The sequence below is a fragment of the Borostomias antarcticus genome, assembly GCF_949987555.1.
Source record: "Borostomias antarcticus genome assembly, chromosome: 22".
NCBI lineage: Eukaryota > Metazoa > Chordata > Actinopteri > Stomiiformes > Stomiidae > Borostomias > Borostomias antarcticus.
Genome location: NC_140255.1, coordinates 9,676,371 through 9,693,310, shown reverse-complemented (window position 1 = coordinate 9,693,310; position 16,940 = coordinate 9,676,371). Strand labels below are relative to the sequence as shown.

The following is a 16,940-nucleotide window of genomic DNA, read 5'->3' as shown; positions in this document are numbered from 1 at the left end:
TCTCAGATGTGGACTTTACACACACACACATACACACACACACACACACACACACACACACACACACACACACACACACACACAGATATGCTAGGCACAGATGGTGCAAAGGGCTGAAATCTTCCCCCAAGAGGCCGAGCACTAACTTCTGTTCATTCACGTGTCTCTGTCCCTCTGTAGAGAACTCACTGTAATCATAAGAAACAATTACACCCTTGACTGCACAGATATGAAGACAATTTCTTTGTTGAATGGCACATAATGTAAGCAATATGTGCTGCAGGAAGGCTTGAGCAAATACAACAGAGACTTCATTACAAAATCCCACCAGATCATTGAATCCACAGACAACTGCACTACTCTGAGTGGTTAGTTGCTGAACTGGAGACCAAAATATATTTCTCACAAATATGCGTCAATCCACCCTCAAAAATAAAAACTGCCAGAGTAAAACAAACAACAACAAACATAAAATGGTAAGAAAACACACAGTACCTATGAAAATATCTACAACCTATAAGTCCTCACAGAGGATTTCATCAAATACTTTTCAGTTCTCTACAAATATATATATTTCATTATTAAACAATAAAAAGGCACTACGTGAGCCAATCAGATCTCTTCTCAGGTCTTTCAAGTCCAGCTCTGCTTGAGTCTTCACCTCCATCCTCTCCTGTTCTCCTCTGGTGGGATTTCAACTGTCTGTTTTTCAGAGAGCAGGATGGTGGAATGATATGATAAAGTATCCCACATCAAATTGTCTCATCACTCTATGTATGTGTGTGTGTATGTGTGTGTGTGTGTTTCAGAATAAGTGTGTTTGTTGTCTACGTGCTTGTGTGTGTGTCTGAATGAACATTACAAGTGTATTTGTGTGTGTGTGTGTGTGTTTGTGTGTGTGTATGTGTGCGTACGGATGTGGGGTGTGTGTGTGTGTGTGTCTGTGTGTGTACGAATGTGGGGTGTGTGTGTGTGTCTGTGCGTGTGTATGTGTGCGTACGGATGTGGGGTGTGTGTGTGTGTGTGTCCAGTCAACGTGTGTGAGTGTCCCGTCCTCAGGGCCTGGTCAGCTGTGTGTAGACGGGCTGCTGGTCCCAGGGCTGGGGGCTGAGGCTGCTCTGTGGGGGGATGGAGGGCACCCCTGTGGGGTCAGTGATGGGGGTGTACATGGGCCTCTGGCTGGGGCTCATGTAGCTGAAGGTGGAGTACAGCCCTGAGCCCTGGCCCGCCGCATGGCTGTAGTAGGAGGTGGCGCCGCCCTGGTGGTCGGAGTACTCGTACTGCGCCCGGCTGATGGAGGGGTAGGAGGAGGAGGGGCTGTAGTGCTGGTGGCCGAAGCTGCCGTAGGCGGCGTGCTGGGGAGGGGAGGAGCCCTGCTGCTCGCTGTAGTGGCTGGGGCTCAGCTGCTCCGTCTTGATGTGTGTGGCGGCGACGGCCGGGCTCCGCTGACCCTGGCCCCCTTGGTCCCCGGCGGCGCCGCCCCCCAGTGTGGTCAGGGAGTGCTGCCCCTGGCTCGTCTGCTGGCCCGGGCCCTGGTTCTGGCTCTGGGTCTTGGCCAGCCAGGAGGCGGCGGCGCCCCCTGGCGTCTGGCCGACGGCGGCGCCACTCAGCCCGTAGCTCCCCGTGTAGGAGACGCCCACGGCAGGGTGGCCGTTGGGGGGGAGGTACTGGTCGAACTCGTGGACGTCGAAGGTCTCGATGTGGGATATGACGTCGCTGCTCAGCTCGCCGATGTCCACGTCCCGGAAGTCGATGTTGAGCTGGCGGCCGGTGCCGTCCGGTAAGGGGCGAACCTCCCGCTTCAGGTCCAGTTTGCCGACCTGGACATCTGTCTTCGGGGTGGTGGGAGGGGTGGGGGGGCCCTGGGACCCTGAGGGAGGGAGAGAGAGAGAGAGAGAGAGAGAGAGAGAGAGAGAGAGAGAGAGCGAGAGAGAGAAATACGGACTGGGGTTAGATCTAGAATACATGTTGTCTGATGCAACTGTCACAAAAAAGTGGATATATTTTCAGCGGTGTAATGATCACACTAGCATTGTGTTCTGATTCTGAAGTGACATTATCCGAGTTGATGTATCAAGGATCAACACCATAAACGTGTGTCTATGCTCTATTCTCTCATTCTGAAACCGATGCAAAACATGCATTTTTATGTACATACCGTAACTTTGAATTTGGCTTGCTAATATCAAACATTCTCTTAAAACCCGTCACAAAGCGACTGAGCCTAGGGGAGCTAGGTTCCTCCTCCCTGGCAGCCATCCGTCTGCCGTCATCGCTCACCTGAGTGTTCGCCGGGGGAGTGCACCTCTCCCATGCTGGAGGCGGGGGAATCCGCCTGCTGGAGCGCCTTGAAGATCGCGTTGGGCGATATGTGCGTCTGCTCGCTGCCGTCCTCCGATTCGCCTTGGCCGTTCTTTACCGACTTCCTCCGCCGCGGCTGGTACTTGTAGTCGGGGTGATCTTTCTTGTGCTGCACCCGCAGGCGCTCCGCCTCCTCCACGAACGGACGCTTCTCACCCTCGTTGAGCAGCCTGCGCGTAAAAAAACAACAGCATGCAGATGCAAATTACATCAGCCGTCGTGTTTTTCTTTTATAGGTATAACGCTGCCAGATAAAATCGCAATATCAAGTGTCAAATATCAAGTGTATACAGCTGTAGAGTATCAAAGCGTCCCCAATTCCACTCGGAATCCGTGCGTAAAGCCGAGAGAGACAGAGAGAGAGAGAGAGAGAGAGAGAGAGAGAGAGAGAGAGAGAGAGAGAGAGAGAGGGGGAGAGAGGGAGAGAGAGAGAGACTTACCTCCAGAGCTTCCCCAGGGTCTTGCTCAGCTCCGCGTTGTGGAGGTGCGGGTATTGATCCGCCAGCTTCCTCCGCGCGGCTTGCGCCCAAACCATGAAGGCGTTCATCGGTCTCTTCACGTGGGGTTTGTTTTTACTAGATCCGTTCACGCGGACTGGCATGGGCACGAGAGTCCAGTCGTAGCCCTTCAGCACCTGGGACACCGCCTCACGGATGCAAACCGGGAACTTGTCCTCCTCGTCCTTCTTGAAGTCGCCCAGCCCGTCCGGACCCAACAATCCGTTCTCTGACGGTCTGGTGTTCTCGGTGTCGGACCCAGACCCGGACGGGCAGGGGGATCCCGCAGAATCATCGGACATGCTTGGGCTCGGCGCGTCGGACAGACATTTGTCTTGTTCCTCTGTCATTTTCAGGTATGGGTCGAGTAGATTCATACGAAAACTTTAGTTGAACAATTCAATTACGCGTGAAAAAAAGAAGTCAAACTCTTTGAGGGAGAAATCCCAAGAGATGTGTTATGCGCGTGGAGTATGTTTCCCCAAAGTCTTTCAATTCGCCAAAAGTAGGCTATGCAAAAAAGTTGTACAGTAAACTCAGTACTTAAGCTCCCGCGAAGTGTCTGTCAAATGTGAAAAAGACCGCTGTAGAGCAGGTCGTTTTACGCATGTGCCTCTCCGAGAGAACGTGTAATAACCTTCTCTGCACTCGTTTTGCACTCAGGAGGAACAGATGTACGTTCGCTAAAACGCTTGCAGGTAGAGAGAGAGTGAGAGAGCGAGAAAGTGTTCCGTCCGCGTCTCCAAATTATATCTCCAAGAGCGTGTGCGTGCTTTGAACCGAAATCCCTCCGCAAGCTGACTTTATAAGTGAGTTGCACTGCAACTGCACAAAATCCAAGATGATTGGTGGAGAGAACATGACGCCAAACCCGAAGTGAAGGAATCTGATCCCCCCCCCCCCCCCCTCCATACACACACACACACACACACACACACACACACACACACACACACACACACACACACACACACACACACACACACACACACACACAGACCCCTAGAGACACAAACAGTGACTAGCTGAATATTGTGGCATATTTTATAGCTATTAGAAGAATATTGAGAAAATATGTATGTCATATTTCTATAGATAGTCATTTTGGTAAGGTGGTTGTGATGCAGACAACTCAGAAACTAACAGATGGCCAAGAATAAACGTTACGCTTTTGTCAAAAGACAGCCCCCCCCCCCACACACACACATACAGACACACACACGCACCGTCAAATACACACACAGTATCGTGTTGATCCTGTCACAACAAGATCCGTGAGATCCGTGGATCGCAGTTACACAGTCTGACCAATAGGGGGAGACATCAGCCTTGGAACTTGTGTGTCTCTCTGGAGGGGGGGGGGCGGGGGGGGGGTTCATACTGGAGTAAGACTAGAAGATTTGCTGTATATGACCAGTTGTACTGTTGGCTACTTGTCGTCAGGCTTTTTGCTTCTGTTTTTACACTGAGAGACAGGCCAGCTCTGTAGCAGCCCTGCGGTTTCTACTACCGACCAATCTGAATGCTCTTATGAGACCTATGTTCTCCAACAGGGCAACACATCATCTTCATAATTGAGTAATGAATTCAAGTGTTTCTGTGAATGTCTGGGTTTTATGTATTTTTTCTTGTTTGTTGTAAAATGTTTTTGTTCATATACACCTTGCAGGAAGCTTGTCCTCCACAATGGTCAGTGGGGTAACACTGAGTTAATGCCGTGGTCATTCCTCAATGTTTCCTGTCCAAACAAGGCCCCTGGTTGGTTATTTGACTTTAAGGAGCTGTGGAAATTTAAATCTCAGTGTTATGTGGACAACATGTGTTTTTGCGAGCTACCTGAAGTTATGTTTAATAGTTTACAGATGTTAGGTATGGACTGAGTTTTAAACATTCTCTCTCTCTCTCTCTCTCTCTCTCTATCTCTCTCTCTGTCTCTCATTCTGTCCTTCTCTCCCTCTCTCTCTCTTAGACTTACACACACACATACACACACACGCACGCACGCACACACACACACACACACACACAAACAGTGCGAGTGAGTGGCTCTTATGAAAGGGTGTCTCTGGATGTTGTAGAATTGTTTGTTTGTGTTATGTCAGGCCGTGGAAACGCAGAATCAATCAGCCGGTAATCCTATCTGGCTCTCGGACCAATTAGAGAGCAGCTCTCCAGATCCAGAATGCAGCACTGTGAGGTTCTCTGCAGCGGAACCCGATTATTTACACAGAACCTGTTTATTTAAGATACTCACTTTGAACATAAACAGAGGACGGAGAGAGCTTTCTGGAGCTTTGTTGGTAGCTGTGGTGGAGCGGGGACACACACACACACACACACACACACACACACACACACACACACACACACACACACACACACACACACGCTGCTGGGGACTGGAGGAGCATGGGAGCATGGATCCCACCCTGTTTGTTTGGAGAAGGAACCCAGGCAGCGCTGGCTGAATGCACACAGTAACTGCGGCATACGCTACTGCCAATGATGAGGATGATGAGGAGGAGGGTTATGATGATGATCGGGTGATGATTATGATGATGATGATGATGAAGAAAGCAAAATGATGACAGTAATTATCATGATGATGATATAACACAATCATGATCACACCATTGTGTAAGTATTTGATATGCTGTTCGAGTGAATGACAAATTGAGAGTGAGAATGTGAGAGAATCACTCCTAACCAATTCCAACCAATTGTGCGTGTGTGTGTGTGTGTGTGTGTGTGTGTGTGTTAAATCAATGGTGTAATTGTTTCTTATGATTACAGCAAAAAATGAACAGAAGTTGGAGCTTGTGTTCTTGTGGAAGATTTTAGCCTTTTGCATCATTCATGCCCATCTTACCATATATGAGGTGTATGTGAGTGATTGACTGCGTGTGTGTGTGTGTGTGTGTGCACATGCTCACATACTGTATGTGTATGCATTACACTTCAAACCACCTGTTCACTGCAGACCTGGACACCTGCAGTCCAGGTAAGCACTCTACCAGATGGACAGCCCCCTCCACTCCCTCACACACGCACACACACCCAGACACGCACACACACACACACACACTAGGGCTGCAACAAACGACTATTTTAATTGTCGATTAGTCACCGATTATTGAAACGATTAGTCGACTAATATTTTCATTTTTTTCATTTTTAAAAAAATAACCAGGTTAATTGCATCAATATAAAATGGCTCTTATGGTATATTTAGCCATCAGCTTTTAAATCTAGCAAGACAAGAAAGAACAAACTTCATTAAAAAAATGTCTCTTTTAATTATTACCCTTCTGCTGATAGTACGAGTATAAAACTATGAATACAAATATATATTGCCTATGCAGTGTGTATAAACTATAAATACATCTTTGTCCATTGTTTTGAACAAGGACCGGCATAAAGTTCTGTAAACCAAGGCACATTAAATAAAGGTAAACATAAACATGAGGCCACATGTGAAGGCAGTGACCTGCTGGGGGGTGCATGTCTGCTTCTTCTGCACAAAAGTGTCCAGCGTGCTTCTGCTGCTTTTCACGCTGCATAAATGGGATACAAATTATTTTGTCAGGCAGACAGGCACAGTAAACATGTTGGATGTGTCAGCCCTATTTCAGAAGAAACACGATTTTTAGGGGCCGAGCACTGGCGGTGCGAGGCCCTATTGAAATTGTAAGGATTATTATTCTCCTTCTTCTACCTTCTTCTTCTTCTCCCCAAACAAATGCGTTTTTGGCGGCCTAAACATCGATGAAAACACATGAAACTTTGCAAATACGTCAGTCCCGGTGAAAAATGTGATATTTCATGGGCGTGGCAAAACGGCTCAAGAGCACCCCCTGGAAATGTTAAAATGCCGAGCTCCACCTTTCAGTTTGATGTAGGCAAACGAAATTCGGTGTAGTTCATCGAGACACACTAAAATGTCTCTCTTGGAGCTATACCCAACATCCAACAGGAAGTCAGCCATTTTGCTCTTAATGTGCCATTGAGCCATATCCCCCAGCTGCGCGCCTCTGTCCTGGAGTTCACCCCAGTGGACGAGAGGGTCGCCTCCCTGCGCCTTAGGACTGGGGGGGGGGGGGGGTTTGTTGGTGTTTTGTTGTTGGACTTCTGTGACAAGTTGGACTAGTCACAGTTTGTCCATAACAAACACCATGTTCGAACACAAGGATGCCCACAAGTACACCTGGCATCAGAACACCTTAGGCCGAAGGTCGATGATAGATTTTCTTGACAGATCTATCATCTGATCTGAGGCCATGTGTTTTGGACATTCGGGTAAAGAGAGGGGCAGAGCTGTCCACTGATCACCATCTGGTGGTGAGCTGGTTTCGATGGCGGGGGAAACCTCTGGACAGACCTGGAAAACCCAAGCGTGTAGTGAGGGTGAACTGGGAACATCTGGAGGAAGAGCCTGTCCGGAGAGATTTCAATTGCCACATCCGGCGGAGCTTCTCTGGCATCCCTGTGGAGGTTGGGGACATTGAGCATGAGTGGTCGGTGTTCAAAGCCTCCATTGCTGAAGCTGCAGCTGGGAGCTGCGGCCTGAGGGCCATAGGTACCTCAAGGGGCAGTAACCCTAGGACACTGTGGTGGACAGCGGTGGTCAGGGAAGCCGTCCGACTGAAGGAGGCCTTCCGGGATATGTTAGCCCGGGAGACCCCAGAAGCAGTTGCAGGGTATCGACTGGCCCAGAGGGCTGCGGCTTCGGCCGTGACCAAGGCAAAGCAGCGGGTGTGGGAGGAGTTTGGAGAAACCATGGAGAAGGACTTTCGGTCGGCACCAAAGTGTTTCTGGAAGACCATCAGACACCTCAGGAAGGGAAAGCGGGGGACCATCCAAGCTGTATACAGCAAGGAAGGGACACTGCTGACCTCAACTGAGGAGGTTGTTGAGCATTGGAAGGAGCACTTTGAGGAACTCCTGAACCCAACCAATCCTCCTTCTACGATCGAGGCAGAGCCGGAAGATGATGTTGTGTCATCGTCAATTTCCCTGGAGGAGGTCACTGAGGTAGTCAAACAACTCCACAGTGGCAAAGCCCCAGGGACTGATGAGATCCGTCCAGAAATGCTGAAGGCGCTGGGTGTTGAGGGGCTGTCTTGGTTGACACGCCTCTTTAACATTGCGTGGAAGTCCGGGTCACTGCCAAAGGAGTGGCAGACTGGGGTGGTGATCCCAATATTCAAAAAAGCGGACCAGAGGGTGTGTGCCAATTATAGAGGCATCACATTACTCAGCATCCCAGGGAAAGTGTACTCCGAGGTGCTGGAAAAGAGGGTCTGGCCGATAGTCGAACCTCAGATCGAAGAGGAACAATGCAGATTTCGTCCTGGTCGTGGAACCACCGACCAGCTCTTCACTCTCGCAAGGATCTTGGAGGGGGCTTGGGAGTTTGCCCAACTTGTCTACATGTGTTTTGTGGACTTGGAGAAGGCTTACGACCAGGTCCCTCAAGAGTTCCTGTGGAGGGTTATGTGGGAGTATGGGGTGAGGGGATCCCTACTTAGGGCCATCCAATCCCTGTACACCCAAAGCGAGAGCTGTGTCTGTGTCCTCGGCAGTAAGTCGTCTTCCTTTCCGGTGGGGGTTGGCCTCCGCCAGGGCTGCGCTGTCACCAATCCTGTTTGTGATTTTCATGGACAGGATATCGAGGCGTAGTAGGTGGATTTGCAGTTCGGTGAGCTGGGGATCGCGTCGCTGCTATTTTCAGATGATGTGGTCCTGATGGCATCATCTGCCTGCGACCACCAGCACTCTCTGGATAAGTTCGCAACTGAGTGTGAAGCCCTTTAACGGCACCGCACCCCGACAAGTGTGGGGTGCGAGGGCCCGCTCACTGCTGCTCGCAGCCCTAGTTTGTACATGATTCTAGAAGCAGTCTTCTCCCTAGTAGAAGCGCTATCCTGGCTTGCTAGTGCTAGCTGGGATAATGTTACCAAAAGCAATGCAACAAACTAACGCGGGCCAACTCCTACTAGTTAGCTAACCTTAAACTTGAAAGTTGAACCTACACGGACATCAGAATGTTCACACGTTTGTGCTGATTCATAAACTGTAACATTAAATATCTAAGCTGTGGGAGATGTATACTTTTGAAAAGGCAAGTAAGGGCTAGTGTTAGCTATGTGTTGCTACAATAAGCTAACGTGCATCTTACCTTTGCGAGTCGCTGGTGTCCGCTCCAACATGCTTTCTCTTCAAATGCTCATGCATGACCGTCGTACTCCCATGGTAGGCTAGCTCGGCCTTGCATAGCTTGCATGTCATCTTTTTCCCTTCAGTGTGTAAAGTAAACCACTCCCAAACTTTTGATGTTTGCAGCGTGTTGGAGCCGAACTCGTAGACAGACTTGGCTCCGCCATTTTCTGAGTGACCCTTGAACTCTGAACGCTACTGCGAATGTGCGAGTCGGGGGAGAAAACCAAAACCAAAAAAAACCTCTGGCTATCAAGGCGACACTTACATTCGTTGGTGACTATTTTAATTGTCGATAAATTAGGCGACAAAAACAACAATTACATTTGTTTGTGACTATTTTAATCGTAAATTTTTGTTGACAATGTCGACTAATCGTTACACCTTTAACACACACGCACACACACACACACGCACGCACACACACACACCTACACACACACACACACACACACACACACACACACACTCCCTCAGAGTGACTGTAGTTGAGTTATTCCATGCAAAGGCGTACGCACCACCCACACCACATCCTGTCACGACACAACAGAGAATACAAACTAGTTTGCGAGACATATGGTGTGGTAGTGTACAGTATCTCCACTCCTCCCCCACACAGGCAACTTCATCATCCAAACTGTCTATGAGTCCGACTACATTATAGTTGTTATACGGAATGCAGGTGAAACCTTTCAGAGCGCGAAGCAGTGACGTCTGTCAGCTTCATTCCATAGCGCTGCCGTGGCATCAAGCCAACGGCGTTGCCAACGGCGTCACGTACCGTAGTAGGCTCGTCGTAAAAGCGGCGGGGAGGTAGGTGGAGCCACCGGGGCGGCGTGGGGGCGAGGCCCTGGGGTCTTGGGAAACTTCTCGTCTGGACTTCGAGCTGCGGCGTCAAAATCCTGAGCAAACAGTGGGAGTAGTCGGCTGCGAGCTGCACCCGGCCCGTCGCCTCTCCGAGTCTCCGAGCCTTGAGGAGAGTTCTGCCCCTCTATACCCGAGACTGGGTCACTCGCACTGCAAAAGATGACCTGGAACAACCAGTGGTAAAATAATTGGACTTCTGTTTTTTTTTGGGGGGGGCAGGGGATAGCCGGCTCTTGACGGTAGCTTCCCTTTCTCCCTAGGAGACAGGTTTTGGAGACAGAGACCAGACTCCTGACTGAACCAGCTATTGGTCCGGTATCTGCTAAGTCATTAATATCACTAGGACTAGTGCAGAGGAGAGGAGAGAAAGGGGAGGAGGGGAGGGAGGAGAGGAAAGCAGAGGAGATGAGAGGAGGAGATGAGGGGATGAGAGGAGAGAAGGATCTTGGATCTCCATGCCAGGAGTTACAGTCCAGTTCAGAGGTGTCACTCAGGGCTGGTTGTCGAGTGCGTGTGATGTATATCTCCCTGGATGTGTGTGTGTGTGTGTGTGTGTGTGTGGGGGGGGGAGGCTACTAAGATCACAGCGCCTGGGCACCAGGAGACTGTTGACATACGTCACTCTGCTCTAGGTCATGTTTAAACTGGACTTATCAACCCCTCCCCTCTCTCTCTTCCTCTCTCTCTCTTCCTCTCTCTCTCTATCTATCTTTGCAAATCTCTCTCTCCTTCTCTCTTTTCAACACTCTCTCTTCTACTCTCTCCTTATTTCTCTCCCTCTCTCTCTCTGTCTTTCTCTCTCTCTCTCTCTCTCTCTCTGTTCTACCACCACCATGTGACCCTATCAGCAGTTACTCTGTAGCAGACAGGTGCAGTCTCTCAGCCATGGATCCAGTCTGATCTGTCACAGAACCCTGACCCTGACACAACGCTAGTCACATGACCATGCTGGAGGAGAGAGAGGGAGACAGAGAGACAGAAAGAGAGAGAGAGCATGCTGCAAGAGAGAGATAGGAGAGAGAGAGAGAGAAAGAGAGAGAGAGAGAGAGGCGGAGGAGGAGGGAAACTGGATCCACTCAGACGCAGACGAAGGAGCGAAGCCGCAGAGGTAGGGTTTCCCTCCAAAGATACGGCCTGTGCAAATACCCACTCCTAACAATAACACCGGCGTCCCGGCCGGGCCAAGCTAACTAATGACAGACACACACCTTAATGCTGAGCAGTTGTTTGGTTTGAACCGAGGGGGGTGTAGGAGGTGGTGGTGGTGCTGCTGGTGTGTGTGTGTGTGTGTAGGAGGTGGGGATGGAGGAATGGTGGTTGTCAGCGGGAGGCTCGTGCCAGTGGAAAACTCTCTGGCTGGACGGATGGGTGGATGGAGAAGTGTGTGTGTGTGTGTGTGTGTGTGTGTGTGTGTACATGTGTACTGTATGTGTGTGTGCGCACACATGTCTTTAAGTGTGTGTGTGTGGGTGCATGTGCATTAATGCTAATATGCGTGTTTGTGTGTGTGTGTCTGTGTGAGCACTCGTTTCTAAGCGTCTGTGGCGTGCATGTGTATTGGTGCTTTGTGTGTGCATGCATTTGTGTGTGTGTGTGTGTGTGTGCACTCATCTGCAAGTGTGTGTTTGTGTGTGTGTGTGTGTGTGCACTCGTCTGCAAGTACGTGTCCGTGTGTATGTGTGCGTGCGTGCTTGCGCGTGTGCGTGCGTGTGTGTGCGCGTGTGTGTGTGGCGAGCGGACCAGAGCAGGGCAGCACCCACGCGGCGGATTGGGTCCAGGCCAGACCAGACCAGACCAGGCCAGGCCGGGCCGGGCCAAGCCAGCCGGCAGGGTGCAGGAACAGCTCTGACAGGATGAAACCCCAGTCGCCCGGGCCCCGTGTCCAACCATAGCGCAGCACATTCTTACGGCTTATTGGACAGATGGAGGTGCTAACTCAACGCGTTTCTAAAATTATTTCTTGATGGTGTCCTTGGTCTCGAGCCTGGGTAACCCACGGTTACCCGGGGAAATATTGGCCATGGTCAATTTTATTTCACGGCCCGCTTTTCGCTGTGTTTCTTTAATGGCTGTGGTTTATGGTAATTGCTGCCTTGCTGTGTATACCACAGGTTAACACATGTGTGCGTCTAGCTAAGCGCCTTGGTGTGGTTTTGTTATATTGTTGATTGGTGTCGTTTGGTGTCAGGTAGGAAACCGGAGAACACATGTATTGCACATGTATAGTGTCACATAACCCCACTTCACTTTCAAACCTCACATAATGTACCTTCTGAAAAGATGTTACATTCCTAGTACCTGCGGAAGGTGCAGTTACGCTGGTGTTTCAGGGAGAGTAGCTGGACGCTGAGAGAGCATGTGATGTGTTTGAGGGGAAATGGCGGAGCTCAAGGTGATGAGTGTTGCACTCTTTCTCTCTCTCTCTCAGGACTCCTAGCCTGATGAAAGGGTCTATTCTCTGTGCACAGTCACCCTGCTCATCTGGGAAGGCTGGCCAAATGAAGGATGATATCTGATTGCTTTGTCTGGCTGCTAGACCCCCCACTCCTCCCCCCTCCTCCCTCCTCTCCTCCCTCCTTCCACCCCTCCTCCTGTTATACCTCCAGGAGGACCTCCTGTAAAGAAGGTGACATTGCATAACAGAAAGAGACAGGTAGAAAGAGAGAGAGAGGGGGAGAGGGGGAGAGAGAGGGAGAGATAGAGAGAGGGAGAGGGAGAGAGAAAGGCAGAGAAATAGAGAGGGAGAGAGGGATAGAGAGGGAGAGAGAGAGAGAGAGAGAGAGTGAGCGTGATAGAGAGGGAGAGAGAGAAAGAGAGAGAGAGAGAGGGCGAGGGAGGGAGAGAGAGAGGGAGAGAGAGAGAGAGAGAGAGAGAGAGAGAGAGTAGGGGGGTTCATTATTATGCCAAACAGGGAAATGAACCTCTTGAACTCTCTCAGCAATATCCTGCTCAGTGTGCTGCTGCTGACAGCAGTATCTATCTCACCATCACTCTGCTCTCTGCATAACTGAGTCTGCTAAGTACCCCATGTCGCTGGGGCTGAACTCGCACGGCATGTCCTGTTCACGGCCTTCAACTCTGTCCTGCCTGACTCTGCCCAACCAGTCCAGTCCGGCCTAGCTGAGTCCAGTCCAGTCCGAACTAGCTAAGTCCAGTCCAGTCCGAACTAGCGCAGTCCAGTCCAACCTAGCTCAGTCAAGTCCAGTCCGGCCTAGCTAAGTTCAGTCCAGTCCGGCCTAGCTAAGTTCAGTCCAACCTAGCTCAGTCCAGTCCAGTCCGGACTAGCTCAGTCCGGTCCAACCTAGCTCAGTCCACTCCAGTTCAGCCTAGCTCAGCCCAGTCCAACCATCAGCATGGGGTCCCTCTAGTCAGAAACAGTCTATCTAGCTACAGTGTGCTGTCTACCATACAGTTGTAGTGTAGTAGATCACACTACAGTATGGTACACCATCCCTCTGTGCTGGACCGCCTGCCTCTGCCTGCTAGCGTTACACACTCCACCCATCTGAGGAAACCGTCCTTCCTGGCTTCCTGGCAGCCCCAGCTCCTGGGCGATGTGAGGTGTGGGACTGAGAGAGGTCATCGCCAAAACACCAGCTAGAAGCGGCAGGAGCCTTGATTGACTTTGACCCCCATTCTGTATGGTGGTGGTTTATCAGATTTGTGTGTCAGTATGTGTGTGTGTGTGTGTGTGAGAGAGAGAGAGAGAGAGAGAGAGAGAGTGAGAGAGAGTCCTCCCTGGTCTCCCTGCCTCTACCGAGTCCTAGAGGTACAGTACAGTATGAGCCCTGCTTATCGCACCACTGGGGCCTGTAATTAAAAAGCTAGAGTTACCCTGTCCTTACCTCCAGTGACCCCTGGCGCCGGGCTTAATAAGGCCCAGGGCCAGTGAGCCTTCCGTGGGGAGGCCCGGGAGGAACTCGGCCTTGGCTGCCGGTGGAGCTGGATCTTAAAGGGGGTGTTGACTCAAGGTTGAGGGGGTGGGCGGACGTGACTACGGCACGGGGGGGTGCCAGGTAAACACCTGGCGTTGACGATGCCAGTTTGGGACTTCATGGTGCCAGGCTGTCCTGCATGGGCATTTGGCTGTGTGTGTGTGTGTGTGTGAGAGAGAGAGAGAGAGAGAGAGAGAGAGAGAGAGAGAGAAGTGTGTGTGCCTGTGTATGTGTGTGTGTGTGTGTGTGTGTCCACGTGTGTGTGTGTGTCCACGTCTCTGGGGCCATCATTATAGCAGTACCCTACACCCACAGTGGAACGCTGGAATGTTCTCTCACCTCGGTGATATGTCACTAATGAGGTGAAGGAGAAGACTCCAAGGATTCAAGCAGGAAGGAGAAACAGCGCCGACCACCTGAGGATTCAAATATGTCCGCTCAGCCAGAACCAGAGAGAACAATCTAGAGATACCGACTCAACTAAAGGCCGAGAGAGAAACATCAGGAACGGCCACGCGGTGTGTGATGTGGGTAAGCGTGTTCCTGCGGGTACAGTCGGTACCTGCGTACGGCGCCCTAATCCCTGACCCAGGCCTGGCTAGCGTGTGGCATTGTGCCGCGCATTAAACTTGTCATGCAACTCGGGTTCAAACCCCTAATTAAAAGATCCAGGTCTGAGCCTCTCCAAACAGGTCAGTCTCCACGAACGGGCCCTCGGATCAGCTGACTAGGCAAATAAACCGCCGATGGATATCGGTCTAGAACAGCCACCATGCTGTCTCACACCACAAACGCACACTCATATTACATTAGACCAGTGACCACTTCCCCCAAATACTGAAACACAACTGTAAAATTTCCGTCTGCCGGTATATACCGTATGTGTAAAGAGGGACTGAAACAGTTCACATCAAAGTTTCGCTGGCTGGTCCCTTTATGAGCAATTATCAATGTTTGGGTGGAATTAGGAGTTTTTAATGAACTCGTTCTGCTCTGTACACAGTGTTAATGCGGATGATAAACAGTTGCTGAGAACTTTTGACGTCTGTTGGCCTAATAGGGCTTTTAGGGAGCTTACGAAGTCTTCCATGGGATAATACAGAGCTACACACACACACACACACACACACACGCAGACACGCAGACACACACACACACCTTTATGGAAATAGTGAGTAGGGTCTCTGTGCCCCTTTCTAGCTGGAGGTCTCCTAAACTGGACGAAACTGGCCAGCTTAAAGGAAATACAGTAGCAGGCACACTGAAGTGCACTCATATTTATTTGATATTAAATGGATTTTACATTTTTTTGGGAGAGAATATTTTTCCTTTTATTTCTCAGTTTTCTTTTCGTTTTCATAAAAGTTGGGATCTAGAGAGAGCTTAAATGTTTAACAGCAGTAAAGGCAGGGCTCCTAGTCCTTGGTGTGGCATGCTCACCTTACCTGTGTGTGCCTGTATGTGGATGTCTGTGTATGTGTGTGTGTGTGTACGTGCGTGTGTGTGTGTGTAGTATATACGGTATGAACCCCTGTACCCCTGTGTGTGTGCCCACCTGTGTGTGTGTATCCCTGTGTGTGTCTACATATGCACTCCTGTGTGTGTGCTAACTACCTACAGTATGTGTGTCTGTGTGTGTGTGTGTGTGTGTGTGTGTGTGTGTGTGTGTGTGTGTGTGTGTGGGCACGTGTATGTGTGTGTGTGTGCGTGTGTATGTGTCTATATATGGTTGTGTGTGTGTCTGTGCATGGTTGTGTGTGTGTGTGTGTGTGTGTCTGTGTCTGTCTCTGTGCATGGTTGTGTGTATGTGTGTGTGTGTGTGTGTGTGTGTGTGTGTGTGTGCGCGCGCGCTAGGGTGCATCAAAATACACATTTCCGGAATATTGATTTGCATGGGTGCTAAAAGTGTTACCATCCATGCAAAAACAATAGATACAAAATATTAAAGCGATACGAGGTGATTTAGAGGTGCAACGGTACGTCTGATTTTATGGCATAAGGGGGTAACAGGAACTGTGTCCCTTCACTCTGCCCTGCTCGCACATGGCCTGCTGGTGTGTGTGTGTGTGTGTGTGTGTGTGTGTGTGTGTGTGTGTGTGTGTGTGTGTGTGTGTGTGTGTGTGAATGTGAGTTATTCACGCACAAGGTTGCAACATTGTTATATTTCAAGCACGGAGACCTGTCTGCTCCTATATTCCCGCACCTCTGTGTGTGTGTGTGTTATTCAACAACAGTGTGTGTGTTGTTGCAATATTGTTACATTTCAAGCCCGGAGACCTGTTTGTTCCAATATTCCCGCACATTTTACCCTCTGTTTTGCGGGAACTATTCTATTTTCACGCACCTGCATAAAAATGGGGGGGGGGGGCTTTGCCTATAAAAAGCTCTGCCTGTGTAGCTCAGTTGCTGAGTCAATTCCCTCAACGCCACCATCACACACCACAGGATCCAGCTCTCACAAGATGGCCTTAGGCCCCTGCCAGAGGAGCCGCACCCTGGTTTTTGGTCTGGGCGCCACTATCACCGATGCAGATGCCATTATCACTGGCGCCAAGCTGCCAAGTGGTCACCAGATCTTGCGGTGCTTGCTGTATAACTGCGACACACAACTGCATGCAAAGCGACCAGGTTTGACTGGAGCCATGTCACGGTTCCAGGCGGCTAAGATTGTTTTGGAGCAGGTGCGTCCATTTTATGGAAAGGCCAACATCCCAATGGGGAGTGATCAGCGAGCATGTGAGAAGATGATAGCCCTCCTCGATGCCAACAACAAGCTGCGGCGCATACCAAAGGAAAGGCGCTCCAGTGAGGCTACTGCTCGACTGGTGGACGCAATGGAGCACAAGCTGGATGCCACGTTCCCGCTGTGGACTCCAAACGCAGAGGAGCTGATCCGTGATGCAGAGGACCTTGCTTTTCTAGCCAGCATGAAGGGCGACAGAGTGGCCACATTTGGAGCATTCGATGTCAAGCTGCAATCCAAGGTTTGCTTTTATTTTTATGTAATTTTATGTTTCTGCTTCTATTTTCTTATTTTAATGTTTTGTGCTTGATCTGTAAAGCA

The 16,940-nt window shown here is 50.2% G+C and overlaps 1 protein-coding gene across 1 annotated transcript; it reads right to left on the bottom strand.

The window, feature by feature from the left end:
* Positions 1 to 1,055: 1,055 nt before the first annotated feature.
* LOC311323648 (transcription factor Sox-9-A-like) lies at positions 1,056 to 3,235 on the bottom strand (the record flags this gene model as incomplete). The annotated part of the gene is made up of 3 exons (XM_084455933.1): positions 1,056 to 1,870; positions 2,281 to 2,531; positions 2,802 to 3,235. The coding sequence occupies 3 exons, from the start codon at positions 3,233 to 3,235 to the stop codon at positions 1,056 to 1,058; spliced, it is 1,500 nt and encodes a 499-aa protein (XP_084312059.1).
* Between the last annotated feature and the right edge of the window lie 13,705 nt (positions 3,236 to 16,940).